At 44.5% G+C, this 20,717-nt stretch overlaps 1 protein-coding gene across 1 annotated transcript in view; it reads left to right on the top strand.

Moving 5' to 3' along the window:
- Nucleotides 1–20,717, top strand: part of SKAP1 (src kinase associated phosphoprotein 1) — a gene marked incomplete at its 5' end in the record, with an annotated part of 160,242 nt that overhangs the window by 8,544 nt on the left and 130,981 nt on the right. The window contains one exon of the mRNA XM_082494817.1: nt 9,403–9,428. Coding sequence (XP_082350943.1) covers nt 9,403–9,428 — 26 coding nt within the window. The remainder of the gene's footprint in view (nt 1–9,402; nt 9,429–20,717) is intronic.

Genomic DNA, 20,717 nt, shown 5'->3' with positions numbered 1-20,717 from the left:
TCAGGAGGAGAGGTGGTAGGCAAACCCTCCTGGATGCTCAGGTTCAGCTGTGGGCCTCAGTCCTGTTGCTTATTGAAATAAATTGCAGGTACTTCTGGAGGGGAAAGTGAGACCCTTGAGCAAAGACTACAGGGTACTGCTGACTTCCTTCTTGTGTTTTATTGCTCGGTGGCATTTGAAAGGGTGAGAAGAACAGAGTATACAGATGTCCTTGTTCTGACCTGAGCCATTAACGCAATGATTTGTGGTAGGAGATTACTGTAACGATGACTCTATCTTTTTATTTGAAAGGATCTAAGCAGGTCTTGCTCTTGGGGGATGAGGCGCGGGTTTGTCTCTTCGGGGAGCTTCCTGTGGCTGCTGCGGCCGGTGTTCAGGAAATCATCAGCCGTCGTCTTCAGGAAGCGCCTGCCTCCCCTGAGCAGCCCTGCTCCCCGCCTTCCACCTCCACGGGGCCAAACACAACACGGCATGTAGGGTTTCATTATTTGGGTTCATAATGGACATAAGTAAACTGCTCAACTACTGGGGAGAGACACGCGCGTCTCTGAAAGGGAAGAGCTTCCATCTAGTGTGATTATCCTGAGCCAGTCTCAATAACTGTTCCTGTAACTTGGCCGTCAGGTCTTTATATCGCTGTTCTCCCCATGGCCTCATAACGTTCCCCCACCAGGAGGTTTGCTGATGACTATAATGTGAACAAGTGGTTGGGCTTTATGTCTCCATGTGCTACCTGTGAGGATATATTGTTCCCGTCTCGCCGCAAGAAGTGCGGTAGGTAGGGAGAGGATTGTGTTTGCAGGTTATAATTTTTTCTGAGGCAGTCTGGGGTACTTTTGCTCGAGGAGCCGTGTTGGAGGCAGTGGCTGCGGGGAGGCTGTCACCATACGGCTGAGTTATGAGTCCCTGTACCGTTTTACTTTCAGAATTCATTTGGTTATTTAAAGTGCACTGTTCTGTTGAAACAGTTCTCGCTTTTCTTTCTCTTCCCCCCCCCCCCCACTAACTCAGATCCTATTCCACTTTCTAATAGCGTATATGTAAATCCTGGCCTGGCAATTTTTTTCCTAATCATCACTTTGGGTTTGTTGATAATCTCATTTTTAATTGCTTTCCTTGATTGCTTTGCATGGTGTCCGGGAAAACAAGCCACAGAACACAACCAGAGGTTTGGTCCCAAGGAAGCATCTGTGTGAGGGATGAGGATCTTGCAGCACGTTACTGGTTACCTGTGTCCCGACCGTAGGCTGAGGATTCTGCTCTAGTCCTGAACAGAAAAACAAAGTGTTTGCAGCGGATAAAACCAGCTTTGCTTTGGGGCAGGGTAGATGGAGGATGTGGTGCTGGGGCAGAGCTTCGCTTGTATTCCAGAAGCCCCAGAGCTTGTCAGTTGCTTCTGTTTTAGGTCTGTTGGTGCTGAGGGTTTATTTCAAGTTGTTCCTTGGGAACGTGGCTGCTGTTTCTTGTGTCCTAACAAAGCCGGCTGCAGAGCTAGCAGCAGATGTCCGACACCTGGGATGAATCGGATACATGACTCCTCAGGAACACAAGCTCATTCTTGTCCTTTGGCAAGATCAGTAACCAAAAAAAAAAAGTCTTCTTGCTGTTAAATGACCTCACCTCAGCATTTTGACATTTCTAGAGCAGTTACAATGGCAGGGGGTGAGGTGAGGAGAATGGGATTTATTTAAAAATATGGAGATAAATAGTTCCTCCACCTCCTTGGAGTCAGCTAGTCATTTAAACTCCCTGTTGGAAGGCAAGTTTGCTCCGATGGAAACAAATTCTTAGTATTTTTTTTTTCCCCTGAGGAAAAATATAATAGCGCTAAAAGGAGAGCAAGGCAGACCTGTTGTATATCAAAGCAGAAATGAAGAGAAAAGGGCTTAATTAATGTTGAGTTTCTTGCGTACACCCACTAGGAAATCCAAAATAGACACTGAAACTCTACCTTTAATTTGCTCCACTGTGACTAAAACACTGGGGTGAACCTGAGGCCCAATCCTGCTACTCATAATTAATACACAGGATGATTTTCCGACATTCCTACCAGCAGCAGGAGCTCCAGCATGGACCAGGCTCTTCACCTCTGGATAACAAGCCCCAAAACCTCACTCTACTGCCTCGTTGTCTAATTCTCCTTAAAGTTTATGGCAATAGTCCCAATGCTGCTACTGTGCTATCAGTGAGGAAAAGCCTGCACGTGGTCTTTTAACTCTGCAACGAAACTCCTCATGTATCAGACATCTCCAGGTGATGTCCTGGCCTGCTAAAGAGCGCTTGCAGGAGCCAAGGTCTTTCCCGGACATCCACAGCCGCAGTGCTGCCAGGCTGGTACCTGTGGGCAGTGTCACAAACACAAAAGTGCTGTGGCTGGCAGCACATGTGGCTTCCCAGGCTGTGACACAGACGTGCGCTCCCTGCCTGGCTGAGTGATTTTGGTCTCTTAAACCTCCTCCCAGAGTTAAGTTAATGTTGAATTCTGTCATGAAATGCCATAGCTGTCTTGCGTTTTCAGCCAGAGCCTGGGCTGTGCCGCTGCGAGCCTTGTTTGTAACACTGAGGTTCTGAAAGACAAATACAGCCTCTGAGCTTCGGAATCGCTCGCCCTCGGCACAGAGGTGCAGAACACAGAGGGGTCCGGGATGCTGCCAGTGCCTGGGTATGGGTTTCTATCCTCTGCTCCAATCTGAGCTGCAGAAATACTTGGTTTTGGGGAGCAAACTTAGGTAACGCCCTCACCCAGTTTCTACTGGGTGCTTTGCATCTGGCCCCGGCAGCATTACCCTCGATAAATCCTGCACTTGCTGATGGAGTTGAAATGGGATGGTTTGACCCCAAATGGAAGTGTGAAGGTAAAGACAACACGGCGACTGCCTCTGACTCGGGCAGCCTCGAGGCTGTGCTACAAATCTTGGCAAGCTGTTGTAGCATGTGGTTCATGCACTCTGCCAGAAACCATGAGCTACTGGTTTTACTGGTTTACAGTTGTAGCTGGACTGTAGCTACTTCAACACCAGAGAAACTTCGCCTAATTATCAGTCTGAACTCGATCCTTTCTGTGGCAAGATATTAGAGTAGGGTTGTAAAACATTCACTAATGGAAATATATCCAAAATTCTGCCTAAAACAGTCTGTTTGGCCTGTTTTAATAAACTTCTAACTGTATTAACTACACTTATTGCTTCAATTTTCAACCTTATTTTAAAGTTTTAAGATTGAAAAGAAAGAAAATGCCATTTCAGGGTAATTTTGCTTCATTAGTGTAAATGCACTGCCTGTAATTCCTACCAATATTAAACTCATTATGCTGAATAACGTGTGATACCAAGATAAAAAGGAATTTAAGAATGTGACCTGATGGGCAGATAATTGAGCTCAGCACATTAACGCCGGGGCTGGACTGTAGCCCCACCACATTGTCCTTAATTAGGCAAAGTGCTGTTCTCCTCCTTCATGTTCTTCAGAGAGCTGAAATTTATTTGCTCAGCAAGGAAACGATCTTGCTGAGCGCGATCTCATTCACACTTACTTTGGCCATTAAATACAGATTTGTTCTGCAAAAAAAATGAAAGCAAGTCCCGGGCATTTCAGAAGTACTTAGCAGCTTTTGGATTTGCGTTTTCTAGCCTAAAAATGAGCTCCTTATGTTGGTTGGTTGGGTTTTTTTTTTTTGTTTTTTCCCCCTCTTCGTGCAGGGGAGATGTGGCCCTTCCCTGATGCGGGGGAAGCGCTGGTTTGGGGACATGCGAGTGTGCGCTGCACCAGCTGGTGTTAATGGAGATCTAAAGCCTCTCACCACCCTGCACCAGTGCATCTGTGCCTGGCTGTGTGTGAGCACAGGCATTCCTTTAGTTTTCAACAGTCAAGTTTAATACTGACCGTAGTGATTATTTCTTTTTAAAGTCCGGTAAAGTTTCTCTTAGGATGTTCCCAATTTATTCTGTAATCTCGGTAGGGATTTTCTTTCTCTCCCCTCCTTTTGGGGAGTGCTGAGGAAGGAATTCTCCTGTGTTAAGATACAGTGGGTCAGGGGCACAAATTCAATTCAGCTGTTATCATATTCTACCTGCTTTTATACCTGGGGTGAATGTGGCCATTCACTCTGCCAGTAATGCAGTTTGGTGCCTTCTGGGTTAGACTCCTTTCAGTAATTTGCATCATTTCCCATTCCAGCTGATAAAATTACCCCTGTTTCCCCATCCATTTCCTTGTGAATGCATTGTTAATCTGAAACCTGAGGACTGTAAATGATTGAAATTGTGTAACCAGAGTCTTTGCATAGCTGCTGCTGCTTCTGTAGCATTTAACCGAGAAATGCATTTGAAGTGGTTTGTAACCGACTTTGCTAATGGTGAGCTCCCCAATCCCATTTTCATCTTTTTTTTCTGCTTGAAATCTTGTACGGCATTGATTTTTTTTTTTTTTCAAATATTTTTTGCAAACATTAAAACCCCAACAAATACTGTGCACCAAACAAATTAGACTGTCTTGAAATATATAATTTAATAACATCTGTGGTGATATTAGTGTTCTTAATTGGATGGGAAAATACAGGAAATTTGATTGAAACCTGACTTTATTTTATGGTTCCTGCTGAAATTGAGTCTGAGAGGAAAGTAGGGTTTAGACTTTTACAGACTTTAGAGCTGCAAAGAAACCATTATAACCATCAAGTCTGACCCCCTGTGCAATACAGACCGTAAGATTTCAGACAGCAGCTTTTGCTTCTAGCCCCAAATGGGTCTGGTTTGACTCTTTCAGCTCTGGGATTTGCTGGAAGCGGTGGATGCTGGTCGGCCAACTCAAGTTGTGGATGGGAAGATTGGGTGTGTTAATAGTGTATTTTACTGGATTTCTGTACATTGATGGGATTTGTGACCCCCCTCACCCTCCCCATGCAACAGAGGGCTAGAGGCCTGGGGTAGATCTACTGCTTGAGTTTTGTATAGAGGTTGGAAATGTAGGAATAAAACCAAATTATCTTGATGCTCCAAGAAAACATCACTCCTCTGCTCATACCAAAGGGTAAATGTAGACCTAGTGTGGCAGGAACAATACTGACCTGAGGGGAAATTTCATCCTTCCGTATTCCAGGGCTTAATCTGCCCTTCCTTTTGGAACAAAAAGGGATGTTCATGGTTTTCCTTGGTTTCAATGCTGCTGCTGGGGCGATAGGAGTGTTGAAGTAACTTCTTTGCCAGTCATTCTGCATCTGCAAGAAATGGAGTCCTGCTCGGTCGGGCCTGGCAGCATCCCTGACCTCAGGTGACTGCTTTTGAGTAAGGGCTATGAAAAGCAAACTCTACTCTCTTGGAGGTGATTCCAGCATCCAGTACAGCTAGGAAGGGTAGGACTTTGAGAACTTATTTTCAAACCTCACAAGTGCCTAACTGATGCTCTTGGTGTTGCTTCTAATCTCGCTTATGTTACAATCAAGCAAGGATAAGATCAGCGATCAAGGTCCTGGTGTGTCCTGGAAGCATCTTTCCCTTTGGCAGTCCAAGTCCTGGCTCTGTGGGAGACAGCAGAATGCTCTGGTCCTTACAGACCAGACACAGAGAAACGTTAGTTCTGGCTCAGGGCTGTAAGGACAGTGGGTTTCTGTTGAGAAGGAGACTTTTCTGGCAAATCTGCATGATCTGTGACTCAATTTCCCTTTCCAAAGTGATAACAGTCTCTCCTATGTGGACAGGATGAGAGAGTTGTGATTGTACAGCCTGGAGAAGAGAAGGCTCTGGGGAGACCTTAGAGCCCCTTCTGTCCCTAAAGGGGCTCCAGAAAAGCTGGGGAGGGACTCTTGATCAGGGAGGGGAGCGATGGGATGAGGAGTGATGATTTTAAACTGAAAGAGGGGAGACTGAGATGAGATATTAGGAAGGAATTCTTTACTGTGGGGGTGGTCAGCCCCTGGTGCAGGTTGCCCAAAGAAGCTGTGGCTGCCCCATCCCCGGAGGTGGTCAAGGCCGGGTTGGACAGGGCTTGGAGCAACCTGGGCTGGTGGGGGTGTCCCTGCCCAGGGCAGGGGGGTGGGACTGGATGATCTTTAAGGTCCTTTCCAACACAAACCATTTTATAAACAGCATTTTCTTCTACTTTTTCTCATGGGAATTCACCCTCTGAGGTCTATTTATGCAGTTGAGTTGCAATTTTGATTGGGCCCAGTTGGAGACACTGCTGCTAGGAGGCTGATGAATTAGAACTGGGATCTGTATGTTTTTCAGGAGCAAAGAACATAAACGTTTCCAGAAAAGCGAGCCCCTCTGATGTTTGCTTGTTGAGCGTGTAGCCTCAAAGGCTGTGCAATCATGAGAAACAGTTTGTGTTTTGAACAGAACAAATCTGTGGCTTCTTCCTGTCTAGCCCGAAATATGCACCGATGAGGTGAGAGAGGTGCGTGGTTCGTTGCTGAACCATGCAGGGGAAATACTTTAACAAAAGACATCCTATAAGTATTGGCAATGCAACACTTGTCCTTAGGCTTTGTAGTGGAAATCGGATATTTCTGGGTTAGTACCTCGCTTTACATATTGCATCAAAATTCTCAATAGATTCCTTTCTGAGGTCGTTTTGCTGAAGCTAGTTAATAATTTGACAAGAGTTTTCCCCATCTCCCTCCACTTTCTTAAGGACTGATGTAGATTAGACCTTCCTATTTGGCTGAAAACTCTGCTATGCTTTGCCTTAACTGGTTCTCTTCTTGGGGGATTCCACTCGCAGCTGGTGGATAAGAGCTCTTTTAAGCAAGTGCTTAAAAGAGGTGCCCAAAGATACTGCCTATTCCCAAACCTTCTGGTTAAGAAAACGAATGAGAAGCTTTTACTCTTGGTTTTGGGGAAACCTAAAAATTGTTTATTAAAGATGAAAATGTCAAACTGATCCCAAGGCAATTAACCTCCAAAATAAAGATGCAGCTGAATAAAGATGAGTCCTTCAGTTTCTAACTCGTACTGTCTGGCCCAAGGGGGGATGTGGATGGAGCAATTACATTTTTTTTTTTTTTTTAATTATTTGCTGAGAGAAATTATTGGAGTATATCTTTCAGGGTAAACCTCCTGCAAAGCTAAAGAACAAAACGTTGTGTAACTACAGGTCAGGCATGTTAAAGGCCTAATGCCCTTGTCAGTTAGTACTGTCTTAATTGGGAACAAAAATCAGAATTGGCCTCAAGCTCTGTACTTTGGAGAGTGGCCCAAGATGACTACCCTGCTTCTGCTAGCTGAGTTCCTCCTCCCCTACTGCACAGAAACATGCATTTCTTTGGTAATGCGGGAACAAAATAAATAAAAAAAATAACAATTCTGGCCACCTCTGAAAATTGTGAAAATATAACTCGCTGATGAACTAAGGCTGAAGTTACCTGCAGGAAGGGGTGGGGGAAAAGATGCTGAAAGTTGTCCTTCCCCCACCCTCTTAGACATGTACAAAACATCAGGGGGGAAGAAAGAAATCCTTTAAGTGAACATACTGAAAATACTGTGTGAAAATGTGTGGCATCGTATGTGGGTGCCTTTTAAGCTCTCAAGATAAGTAATTTATTCAAGATTTTCATGCAGTGGCAGATGAAGGAATTAGATCATTACTCTTTCATCTTCCATAAGAACAAGACCATCTTCCCCCCACTCCCGATTAGATTTTAAACTAACTTTCATTCTCTGCTTAAGACTTTTCAGAGTGAAAATGATCAAAGCATGAGATTAAAGACACATCCTGATCTGATGAGATTAGAATTTTTGACTGTTTCCTTATGCTTAACAAAAAAAAAAAAAAAAAAGAAAAACCAAAGCATCTTTTTGGTATTTCCCCCCTTAAATTTGATCACAGTGAAGCTAACATGGGCTTGCTGGTCCAGTAGGAAATGGAACTCAATTTTACATTTTTTTTTAAACCATTTTACTGTATTAAAAATGACAGAGGTTAGAAACAAAGCTCTTATACTTTTATTGAACTAGAATTAGAAGTGACAGAAAATCATTTTGGTCCTAGTGCAGTAAATGTTATCACTAAAACATGTTCAGGGGAGATTAGGACAGTCTCTCAAGCACAAGAGACAAAAGTTCACAAAACAAGAAGTGATTTTGCTGTCCTTGTCTTGCGGTCGTTGTCTGTTCAGGAGACAAAAGTATTTCACCTCTTGGACTTGGGGGGTCGGGGGAATGCAGGTACCTCTGGCAGAGCAGAGGCTGAGCCCGGGGAGGAGAGGTTTCTCAAATCAAATGTTGAATAATGTTTGAATTCTCGAAGCAAATGTTGAATAACCGTTAACGCTGATCAGAAACAAAAGGATGGAGCTGCTGTTACGGTTCCCCTGACCTCAGGCAGGTGGTGTCACTTCTCTGGGCTTGAGAGATAAGGTGGAGCTGCCATAGGATGGATAGGAAAGAGCTCGTTGTGAAAATGGGGGGCCGCTGCCAAGAGCATCCAAAGGCCCAGAGAAATTTGCAGCCCTTTCTTGCTACAAAGCACAGTGGTGTGGCTCTTTCCAATATAATACAGTTGTTATTTATCACTGGGCCCGTTCTCCCAGGAAAGTTTCTTCTGCTGTGCACGTTTTTTTTTTTTTTGTGTGTCCAAAGCGAGCAAGTCAAATAAATATTATGCCCTTAATCAGAATTCTGTTGTTGTTTTCTAATTAATCTGTGTCAGTAGCTTGAATGTTTGTGTTAAATCATTTTCTTCATGAAAGCTTTTAATGAGGAAACAAATTGATTGGATTTTTACATACTGGATTCTTGCCACTAATGCCTATAGACCAACCCTTTGTTACACATCTTGCCTGTGAATGGGTTACTTTGTGGTTTATCCCCAATCCTTGATCGGTTTCCAAAACGTACCGGTGCTGCTCCCATATTAAAATGACTCTGACATCAACCCAAGACACGCTCAAAGTGTGAGAGATGAAGAAATCGAGAAGGAATTTTTTTGGTGAGGCCGGGACTGGGCAGCGTGCATACTGCTCTCTGTGCTGCTGTAAGGGAAGGGGTGAGATGAGGTTAAAAAAAGAGTCACAGAATAAAATCATGGAATAGCTTGGGTTGGAAGGGACCTTCAGGAGCCTTTAATTAAGGCTGCAAAGCAAAAGGTCATGTAAACCTTTGTGTTTGGAGAAAGAGACCTGTTCTAATGGAAGGAAGTTGGGAACATTTGAAGCTTTTCAAGAGGAGGAGAGGTGAAGGAGGTTCCCTGGGTAGCAGAGGATGTCGCAGGGGCCAGCTAGCATCTGTAGGACTCGCAGTCCCTCTTGGAGGTTCTTGCACAAAACGTGTGGTGACCATTCGCTGAGTTCCTGGCAGCGTTTCTGGCATAATTCTCCCATCTGTCACTTATTCATCAGGCTGGAACAAATCATTAAGAAAATAATGTATGCTTATATCTATTTTTTTTTTTTTCCTGGTCTTTTAGGTACCGCTTGGAATTTCTGCCCCGAGGTGAGTACGAGACGGGACGGAGGGGTGAGTTCTCACTGTTACGAGCTTGGGAAGATGGGAAGAGCTGCATGTGTGTGGTGTTTTCTATGCAAAGTCAACAAGGAGCAAAGGTTAAACTGAATATAAAGCTGTGTGTGGCAGTTCTTAGTGGCGGAAAGGGGCAAAGCTGTAGTGAGGACGATAGCAGGGGTTGGGGTTAGTATTCTTTCTGAGCAGCAGAAGTCCATTTCTCCTTACCCTTGAAAGTGAGTAACACAAAACTGCGGTGCTGACACAAACGTATTGTCTTGGACAAGCACAGGAAATTTTTCTGCAAAACTTCTGTCCCCAGAAAAGGCTTAAAGTTCAGAAAGGGCAGTATATTCCCATGGGCCATTGACTTGGGAGCGAAGACTGTTGGGTAACCTTCAGCAAGTTTCCTCCGGTCTCATTGCTTCATGTTAACCCAAACTTGAAATTGAATCAACCTCCAGGTGTAGACAAATGGTCAGGCTGTAAATTTTTCAGGACCGTGACCATCTCTTGTTATGTCTGTTAACAAGCTGGGAGATTCTGATTGTGACTTTGATCTTTATTTCCGCAATAATGTGGGTGATGATTTAAACTTTCCAGGGTGCCTGCAGGTCACAAGTCGTGTCAGTGGGTACTTCTGCATATTTGGGGCAATTGATGGATATGTATTTGCTGAGAGCTGACCTGGAGCTCCTTTGACTCTGTGTCGGGTCGGTGGAGCTCAGCCCCGATTCCCGGTTTGGAGCACTGGGTACAGCCACGGCGTGTGGTGCTGTGTGTTCATCCTTTTTCCTTAAAGGTTCGTCCTTTTTCCTTAAATAATGGTTGTAATACACGAGCACAGACAGAAGGATCTGCCAGTGTTCAAACAAGATGGGAGCTGGGGCTGTAATAAAAATCCCTGTGAGTGTTCCAACTCAGCTAATCCTTCATTTACTCCAGGAATGAATTCCAGTATGTTACCTCCTCGATCAGGGCCCACTTCCAGCACATCCTGTCTGTCTGGCAGCACAGAAATGTCAGAAATGCAGCAGCGTTGCAATTCCCACTAGAACAGTGTTATCACATTTTAATATGAGCCTCGGTGCAGCCTCGGTGCTTCTAATTGCTTTCAAACCATTGTTTTCATGCGTTTGGTTGATGAACCCAGCATCTGGCATCATTTGAGGAAGTACAACAGACAGCTGTGTTCAAAATTAAAAAAAAAAAAAAGAGTGAGAGAGGATTAGAACACATAAAAGGGCTCAAAATTAGATTTTTTTCTTTTTTAATTTTGAAAGTTCATACAATCTAAAAGGTGGAGGAGGGATGCTTTTGTTCTTTTGAAATATTCTTTATTCTTTTATAGAATTGGAAGCTGGAGTAATATTAGGAAGACTGGTTTGTAGAACTGTGTATAGACTTGTAAATGAAGTGCCTAGCTCGCTCAAGTGCCTGCTAGGAATTGCTGTACAAGTGTTTGCGTCTTCAGGTATATCGGTATTTCTAAATGTGTCCCTATGTCATCTTGGGAACTGATCCTATTGGGGAAAAATGTACTAAGGAAGCAGAACAACTTGGGAGTGAAAACATGGGCTTGGGCATCACCTTGAGAGCCTCAGCTCCAGTTTGTGATACCTTGCTGGGGGAAGGAAAGGTGATGAGGAGGAATTGGTGCATGCTGAACGGAAAAGAGCCCGGGAATGACAATGTGGGGCTTGGTTTTAAATAAATGAAATAATAATAAAAAAAAAATCTCGTGTGCCTAGATGTATTGATAAGAGGACTGCACAAACCGCGTATGAATTAGCTTCCTAGCTGCGCTGCCAGCACATTTAAATACCAGGCTGATGTGGCAAAGGAAAAGGCTTCTTCTAAGAAGATTTGGGATTTTCTTTGTAATACCTAGTAAACAGCTTTGTAAAGGAGTTTAAGTACAACTTGTGACCACATCTGGTAGAGGCAGCTGAGCTCCTTGAACCCAGAGCTGTGCTGAAATCCCTCTGAAGACCAAACCCTCAGTGATTCCAGCTATCGCAACCTGTTGGTTTCCAGGGTTGGCCGAAACTAATAGAATCGGTTTTGATATCTCCCAGCAAGCAGAGACGTATATGAAACAGGAGTGCAGGTCTCATCTCGAGGATGAGTTGGGTAGAGCAGTGCAACTTTAGGAAGATGTAACTGAACGGAGTGTAAGTGTGAGTTGCTGTGCCCAAATCACAGGCACCAGGCGATGTTGTTGGCTATAGTGTATAGCTGCACGTTATTTTTGCCTTATTCCTTAGGTGCTCTTTGAACAGAGCCCCAGGGTGACTTGTGTTTCCTTTTGGAGGAGGGCTGACTGCCTATGTGAAGAATTTTATACACTTAATATATTTTATGCATTGCATGCCTTTGCTGTCTTGCAGCAACCTCCCCTTTGTGGCAAGGGAGCTAAGGGAAGTTGGCAAAGAAAATCTGGAGAGGACCCGGCTCAGTTGTAGCCCTCCCCCGAGTTCCCTTCTGCTGTTTCCGTCTCTTCTCACAACTCAGTGCAGGGAAAATGTTCTGCAACAGCTTCAGTTTAGGAGAAACCAGTGGTCTGAGGGAGCGTCGAGAGGCCGTTCTGGGGTACTGCAAGGGAATCCGGCATGAAATGGGAGCAGAGGCAAACTGGAGAAAGAGATGGGTATTTGGGAAGAGAAAGAAGGGAAAGGGAGCAATGCAAACGGAGGGATTAAAGAAGAAATAGGCGCATGAGTGGCTAAAGGAGAGCTGTGGGTCAGGCTGCAAGTTTGGCTCCGCTGGAATGGGACTTTGCCCAAAATTGTCACTGGTGTGTTTCAGCTTCTCCGTCCCCAAACCCAGAAGGCACGCAAAGATGGGCCAGAGTTAAAAGACAATATGGCCACTGGTAGAACTGAGTTAGATTAAATCATTGATGTCTATCCAGTATTTTGAGGTACTCAGGAGCACAAGTTGCTCTGCTTGCGACACTTTGCTTGAAGACACAGACCTTCGGCGAAGGAGAAAATATGGCTCTGTTCTCCCAGCGGAGGGCTCCAGCCTGGGGCTGATGAAGACCTGTCCCTCCAAATTCTCCTGTGGGCACCTGGGCCTTCCTGCAGGGTGGGTGTCCCCTTAGCACAGCATTGCGCAGAGAACTCAACTTCCACCTACTCGTTCACACTAAAAAAACCTCACAGTGTAGGCAATGACTTTTTACTCTATTTTGAAAAAAACCCCAAATAGATGAATAAAAGCAGATTTATTTTTATTGACTTTATGATAACACTTTTGGGTTTGGGTCAAAAATTCATCCCAAATGGTTTTCTCTGAAGTGCTGCATGAGTATTTGCTGAGTAGGAATGTTCCTTAAAATATTCAGAAGTAGTCCAAACATACGAGAGAGTGAGGATTGTTTTTCCCATTTATGAAATTTAGGAAAACTGAGGCTCAAGAAATGTGCTTAAGGTACCAGAGCGTCTACAGGCGTGTCCACAAATTTGGTCCAGATTTACTGCTTCTCCCAGATATGTGCCTTAACCCCAGAAAATGTCCCCTCCCAGAAGCAGGGAGGAATAAATAGAAATGTATGGCAGGGAGGTGGGGTGAGGGACAAGCCGGTATAAAACATGGCTTAAAAATTGGGAGCCTTCATGTTCTGTAAAAGGATTAAGTAAGTAATAGTGTGGAAAGTCTTAGTAGGCCACTTATCTCATAGTATATACTATTTAGATGAAGTGCGTATCGTTTTACCTCTCTCGGCCCTCCTTTGGTTTGGATGCTGAGCACTTCACGGGCCGCCAGTTATTCTCGAGGTTGGATGTCGTACACGAGATATGTACATACCCGAGGCATGCGCGTAGCTTTCTTTCATTAACTGGCATTATACAAAGGCCTCAAGTGTTAGATTTATGAAGTAGCTTTTCTATATAAAGCCTCAAATCTATTGAACTGAACTGAAGCAGAGCTGGATGGGAGACGGAACTGTGCATTTCCCTAAACCGCTGCTCCCTGCTATTGCATATTTGGTTCATGTAGTTATGACAAGTACAAGTAGCAAATCATTAAAGCAGCAAAAACACCGTCTTTACTGTAAAGATCCCCTTTGAAGCTGAGGCAGAGTGTTCCTGAATTAATGGAGTGCATAGTGATTTTACTAAGTTTTATTTATAAAAAACCCTCTTTGCGTTCATGCCAAGAGTCTCCAGCCCAGTGGTAAGCAGGGTTCATACACAGAAACCCAGTCTAGATTTATGATGTGTTTGAAAACGCAAGGGAAAAAATATCGAATTGACAATATTTGTAACATATTGTTAAAATATCTATTCTATCGCCATGCGTGGAATTCCCCCGCTTTATAAACATGAGTGCCAGCTACAACCCTTGAAATGTCATAACACGTAGAGACAAAAAGAAAACAAAAAAACTTTTGTTAGAATGCCTTCTAAAGTCCAAGATTTGTTTGGGTGATGCGTGGAACGGAGAGTTAATTAATGAAAAATAAAATACACACAAAGGCATATGTTCTTTAACTTAAAAAAAGAAAAGCTTTAGTATCAACACTTCTGACAGCTCCCTTTATCAGCGCTGAAGCTTTGCTTCCTGCAGCTCTGAGCGCGCAGTTCTTTGCCGCTGTGTATGTATTCTATTCCGGGCGAACTAATCTGTGTGGAGACAGTATTTTTTTGCATTAAAATCCCTCCTGTTTCACAGTTTTGCAAACTCTGAGCAGCTGCACAGCTTTGCTTTTACACGGACTTATAAATTATTCTGCTACCTAAGGTATTGTGCACAAATTTTGGAGGCAAGTAACGATTATAGGAGAAAACAGAACGCTCTGCTTGGAAAAATGTCATCGGTAGGAGGCAAGCGTCTGTGCTCTGGGAAGGGCTGTATGAAGGTGTATTTGCATTTTTATTTACATATATAAATAGAAAACCCAACAGGTATGTGTAACTTTGAAACTGTTCCTATTGCTTTTGAGTGTTCAAACCAGAAACCAAGCTTCCCCCTTACCATGAAGCTTTAAAATCCTTTAAAAACCTGAGAGTCCAGGCCGAGGGCTGGAACAGAGCACGCAGCGCCCTTCAGCTGGAGAGGACAAGAAAACTCTTGGCAGAGCGCTTGAGTGTGCTGACATCCAGCCTCGTCCCGGGATGGGGCTGGGACGAGGTCTCTTGACCCGGACTGCTCCAGCAACCACTGCGAAGGCGGTTCTGTAGTGGACAGAAATAGCTTTAGTTGGTCGTGAGTGCACAGAAACGAAGGGGGAGATGTTTCCCCTTGATTGAAATTCATATCGTCACAGCACAAAGAAATGGAAAAGGCCTTTTCTGCACTTCTTGTAAACATTAGTTGCTTTTTTGTTCTTTCTGGGTGTGTTCATTGCATGAAATGAGGGGAGGAAAAGGGAAAAGCCTCCAAAACCAAACATGTCATTTGATTTAAAAAAAAAAATAATAATTTGGTTTACTATTACCAATCTTTACTTGGAGCCAGCAAATGAAGAACTTGCAGAACATATAATGGGGTTGAAAGACCAGGTAACAGCAGCTAGCGGTTTGGCTGGGTTATCCTGCAGTTACTGTCAAAACTTTCATGACCTTTATTGAGAAGAATTAGGTTAATGAGGAGGGCTTTTGAACTCTCTTTAAACCAGCCCATTGATTTAAAACTTCTTACAAACTTGAGAAAAGTTTCCTGGTTTGGATTACGAGGCGCTTCTCGGCGATCTCGACTTCATTAATCAAAGTGTTGGGAGTCACTGAGTCGCCCATAGGCCTTTGAAACCCATCCGAATTGTAACACCTTGGGGCAGAGCTCGCCCTCTTTGTTCACAATCAGCAGTGTCCCGTGCTTTCCTCCTCAGGGAAGTTCAAAGCACACCAGACTCTTAAGAATAAAGCAATGCACCATAAAGGGGAAGGTATAAAAATGTCAGTAAAGATGCTAAATATACAGCAGTTTGGGGAGCCCCAGTAAGTTAAATATTAACAAGTTCTATTGCTCTCACTTTGGTCAGTTAATAAAATACTCTTAATTATTAGATTGCCTAAATTGCCTGATGTGCAGCTTTGGAGATAGAGAGCCTTCACAAATGAACCCTCTGTGTTTTCTGAACTTGTTTGCGTAATAGGAATGTGCTGCAGCTTTCTTTTTATCAAGAAATCTCAGGGGTTATTGTAATGTGCTTAGATGAACACGCCGCCCAAGTGATGCTCCGTGCTTATGCAGAACAGAAGGACGTTCAAGAAATTGCCCCACTGGGGGTAGAGCATGAGCATGTTCACATATACCATCACCTGAGCTTTCTCGCAGTGGGTAATAGACCCTACTGCTCCACAAAAATGGGGAGAAAGGGTGCAAATTCTCTGGCCATTAAGACGTTTTGGAGCCCTTAGGAAAAGGAGTGTGCTATTGTATATCTTTGAGCCTCGCTGGGGAGCAGGGGAAATCCGTGCTCTCTGCATCCAGAGCCCTCGCCCAGCTGAGTGCCCACTCCTGGGTCTTCCAAGCCTTCGGCTGGTTCAAATCTGGAGTTTTGAGTCTCTCCCCCTGCTATCCCCACAATAACTTCTGCATTGCTCTGGTTTGTAGAGCAGTAACTGCATCCAAATCACCTACAAAGTAGTAATTCTGCCCTTTAGTCAGACTCCATCCTGAAACACAACTGTAAAATCATCCTTTGCATTATCAGAATGCCTAACGGGCATCTTCTCCCATCCCTGGAGTGCCTATCGCTCTGCTATATGCTCCTGTTTTTGAATTCACTCCCTGTACTTATTCTTTCTTAACAGTGAAAATTGCTGCAGATACGGGCAAGACAGCCTCCTTGTGTCTTGTCATTGGAATATGCTCGCTAAACTCCAGCTCCCTCGTGGGTTAGGACTGTTTATTCCTTGTTCACTTGGAAGGGTTTTGGCTAAGAAAATACGCTGAACCTACTGACAGCGCAACGGACACTACTCAAAACTAGTTGGCCTGTAGTCTCCTCTTTGGTATTGATGATGTTGACATCTTTTTTTAGATCCCAGACTGTATTTGCAGAACTGTTTGTTAACTATTGCACTGCACAAGTGTGGGTCTGGCATCACAGACACTGTTTTGTCGTGTTCCCAGCAGAGCTGGTACCTCGGAGGATGAACCAAAGTGCAGATTGTTTATCTTCCTCTGCCTCAGTATCCCCATCCTTTAAATGAAGACCTCCTCTCTTCAAAGAAGAATAATTTATTAGTGGACAGAAATACAAACTGTTGGTAGCTTTAGGCTGTTTTTTTTTTTCTCACATTGGATGGATTTTGTATTTCACCGATGTCTTACTAGGTCATAAAAGAAAGAATAAATCTTGTTTACTTGTTTACATCCCGTGGGAATCTTCTGCTGGGCTGGGTTTCAGGCTTGTTCTGAGCAAGACTGAAATGTGCTGTGCTTCCCCTGTCAGGCAGCTGGTCTGTGTAGCTGCTGCCCACTTGAGAGGCAGAATCTGCAGTGCCTTTACTGAAAGGGTGCCAAGGATTGTGAGAGAGAGGAGCTGGAGGGAGGAAGTTGGAGGAGGAGGGAGGGGGAGAGCCAACACACAGCGAGAAAAGGAAGAGAAAACTGGAGAGGAGAGCTCAGCTGGGGAATGACACAAGGGGCTGGCAGGGGATTAGAAAATATGGAGTGCTGGGAGAGATGCAGCATGAGCTCAGCAGCTTCTTCTTGTCCCCGTGGGTTTGGGGCAATATCTAGAGGCCCCCTCCGACCTCATCAGCTATTTGGATTCATGAGAATGAGCTTTGCTGGCTTACAGAGCGGCCCTGCCAAAGTCTTCTCTCAGGCAAGGCTTGTGAGCTGCAAACCTCTTGTGTCTTTGTGGGGTGGCTTTTTTGGTGTGTAAGACTGTAACTTGCCTTTTTTTTTTTTTTTTTCCTTTTCAGAAATAAACCCATAATCAGTTGTGGGAGGGCTTTTTTGGTTTGAATATCTGCATGTCAGATTAAAGATCTATGAATTAATAACTTCCAGGTTATTTTCTGTTTTGTATAATCATGAAGTTCCTTTGCCATGTGACAGGGAGAGGAAAAAATTTAACCCCAGCCTGCTCTGAGCTTCTCAGCCTCTTTTGGGTTTATTCCCTCGAAGCTGAGTTGGAAAACTTGAATTCCTTTCGGTGTAATAAAATACTTGGACTCTTTGTGGGGCTTTGATTCCCATGCCTGACAATAGGAGTGGGTTTTGCACCCCAGAAACCTTTAGGAAGTTTGCGGTTGCATTGCCCTGCTCCTGCCTGATGGATTTTTATTAATCCCGGGAAGTTTGTTACCTTTTTCTCTACCCATCAGGGGGTTAAGCTGTGCCGGCTGGCAGCGGGGCTGGGCTCCTGCCGCGCATCCCCCGGCCGATGCTGCGCGCTGCAGCCCGACCTGCTGGGCAGAGGGGCTCACTGCATCCCCTCATCCCCTGCATCCCCGCATCCCCCCATGCCCGCACCAGCCGCATCCCTTCATCCCCTGCATCCCCCTCGTCCCCTGCATCCCCCTCGTCCCCCACATCCCTGCACACCCCCCCCCCCGCATCCCCACGCTGCACCCCACCAGCCTTCTGCAACAGAGCTTCCCACTTTCTAGTTGTTTTCTTTTGTTTGGTTGGTTTTTTTTTTTTTTTAATATAAGTGGCATTTTTAGTGGACTATTAATTTGCTTTACTACACGTAATTAGCAAAAACTGGATACTGAGTGAATAAAATTAGGCTTGGACTGGATTCACTTGTCAGCCAGCCAAGACCTGTTTGGGTCGACGTTTCTAAAACAATGATAAATCGGCTCCTCCTGTGTGCGAGGAGGTCCCTCTCTTTGCTTTTGACCCTATTGTGGTGAGGTAGACCTGTCCTGCTGATAAAACACAGTGTAACCAGAGACGGGTCCTGCTCTCACCATGGCCTTGCTTACCTCGTGAGCCAGGGACAAAGTTATTTTCCTTCTGTGCGTGATTGCCACATCCAAGAAAATATTTATTAAGCAGGATAAACACTTTGAGATCTGTAGATAACAAACCACAAAAGAAATTTCTTTAATAATGCAACTGCTGGTGGTACAGCCAGGGGAGGTGAGGACGGACATGTATGCGTATCACAGTGACATGCAACAGAAAACAGGGGATTTTCAGGCAAATGTAATGTTACCCAGGCACTGGTACTATAAGGATGTCACCAGTCTCTATGAAGAAGATGCAGGAAATCTACATCCACCAAAACCTCAGCTATTCACATATTAATCATGGGGACTAACCACACAGATCCAAATGGGTGCTTAGGAGCCGATGAAGCCTTTAAGGCATTCAAAAAAGAAACATCATACATTTTCTAGCACATAAAAGTGTTTAAAAAGGTATATAATTTATAATAGCGATGTTGACAGAGCTTTAACTACATTACAAAAGCTAAACTGTAATATATTTACATGTGAGCGGTACTTACTGTGTGGGTGCATCTCTGTTGATGTGTTTCCATGTGATTCTCCATAATTTCAGCAAGTGATTGTAGTAAGGGATATTAAACCATAGTATTGATAATACTTTTACAGCTCTGCTTTGGGAAATGCATTACTGCTAAATTAGTCCCTGAAAATCTAGAGATATTAACACTGTCGAGCATGAAGGCAGATGGGATTTGGATCAGAGACCTTTATTTGTAGTATGATACTAAGGAGTCATTACTTTAAAGCAGGAACTTCGTTTCCTTGAATATTAACTCGAGTTGGGGATTTTACTTCCGCTTTGGCACGAACGAGCTTATCATAAAAGCGTAAATGGAACTCGCTTGGTATTGATTTTTCTTACGCTCTAAAAAGATGCTTAATGAAACTCTGGGTACCTAGATAAAGACCTTCACTGAATGCAAAGTAAGCTTAATTGCAGTTCCCTTAACAAGCTACTGGAGATGATTTTTTTTTTCCACTACAAAGCCCTTTCACCTATTCAGATTGTTTCTCTTCCTGTGTGTGCCAGGATGCATTAATTCAGCTTTTTTTTCCTCCCCCCTCCTCCCCCTCCCCTCCCATGAGAGGCAAACTGCAGCTTAAAGAAAGGAAAACTTCTTTGCCAGTTCACGTGTGGGAAAAATTTCAGTCTTGGGGAACTTGATTTTTGAGGTCTCGATAAGAGGTTTTAGCCTTAAAAGAGGGTAACTCTCCCTCTCCCACTTGTGCAGGAGGGGAGATGGGCGGGGAGGCACGTTCTGACCCCGCACGACAGAATTACAGCAAACCCAGAACCTGAACTGAGGTTTTTCTAGTGTTTGTCCCAAGAGCTGACATCTGCCAGACCCTGCAGCTATGCCAGAACAGAGGGAGGGCTTTTATTTTTACCCTCCGGCGCTGCAAACCCCAAAGCACGTGGGAAGGGCAGGTCCGCATCATTTTCCCCTTCGCAGAGCACAGCGTTTGTGCTCCTCAGGTTGCGGAGAAGGAAGCAACGGTGTGTTCCCTGGTGGTGGGGACTCTTTCTCCCATAGCTCCTGCTTGTGCTGCTCACTCGGAGCCCTCTTCGTGCTGAACTGGGTTCTTTGCATTCTCCTCTTGGTAATTTTTTTTTCCTCCTCCGCTGCAGGGGGTCTGCCAGAGGCTGTGGCGATGTCCGCAGGTCCTGCAGGGACCTGGTGTGATGGATGCGACCTGACGGACGCTGCTGTCCAAAGGCACTTGCACTCAGAATTGCCACCCCCTCTTCTGGGGACACCCTTGTCACCAGAGACGCAGCCTGTCTCCTCTGCAATTTGCTTAGAGTCGATACGTATAAAGCATGATATCTGTGTTAATTACGCCAAACGCCTTCGAGCCCCTCTCTCTGCTGCTGTGCAAGAAACTGTTTCTGCAGAAAATGTCAGACAGCGAAAAGATGGCATAATTTCATTTTTTTTTTTTTAATCATGAAGCGAGAAAGCCGGGTATTTAGCATGCCTGGGGGAAGCCAAGCAGCGCCAGGGGAGTCCCTGGCTGAGGTGTAAACCCACGAAACCTCTTGCTCTTTCCCTTAGAGTCAATCTTGCTTTTGTTCATGCTCCAAAGAGCGTAAGTTGGGGAATTTTGCTGAGGATTTGAGTAGGAAGATAGAGCAGCTTTGCGTCAGGTGCAGACTAATTATTTGCCGGGGTTCTGTGCTATTTGGTTTTTATTCCCTGTGTTTTCATTAAAAGCTAATGAGTTTTTTTCTTCATTCAAAACAATAGCTTGGCCCCTGACAAGTTGTTGGTTATTTTTTCTGCTTGGACTCAACTAGCTGTTGCTGCTCCATAAACTTTATGGAGAAGTGGATTAAAGCACAAGAAGTTCTCGT

The sequence above is a fragment of the Vanellus vanellus genome, assembly GCF_965231255.1.
Source record: "Vanellus vanellus genome assembly, chromosome: 24".
Classification (NCBI taxonomy): Eukaryota; Metazoa; Chordata; class Aves; order Charadriiformes; family Charadriidae; genus Vanellus; species Vanellus vanellus.
This window is presented reverse-complemented; position numbering and strand designations above follow the sequence as displayed.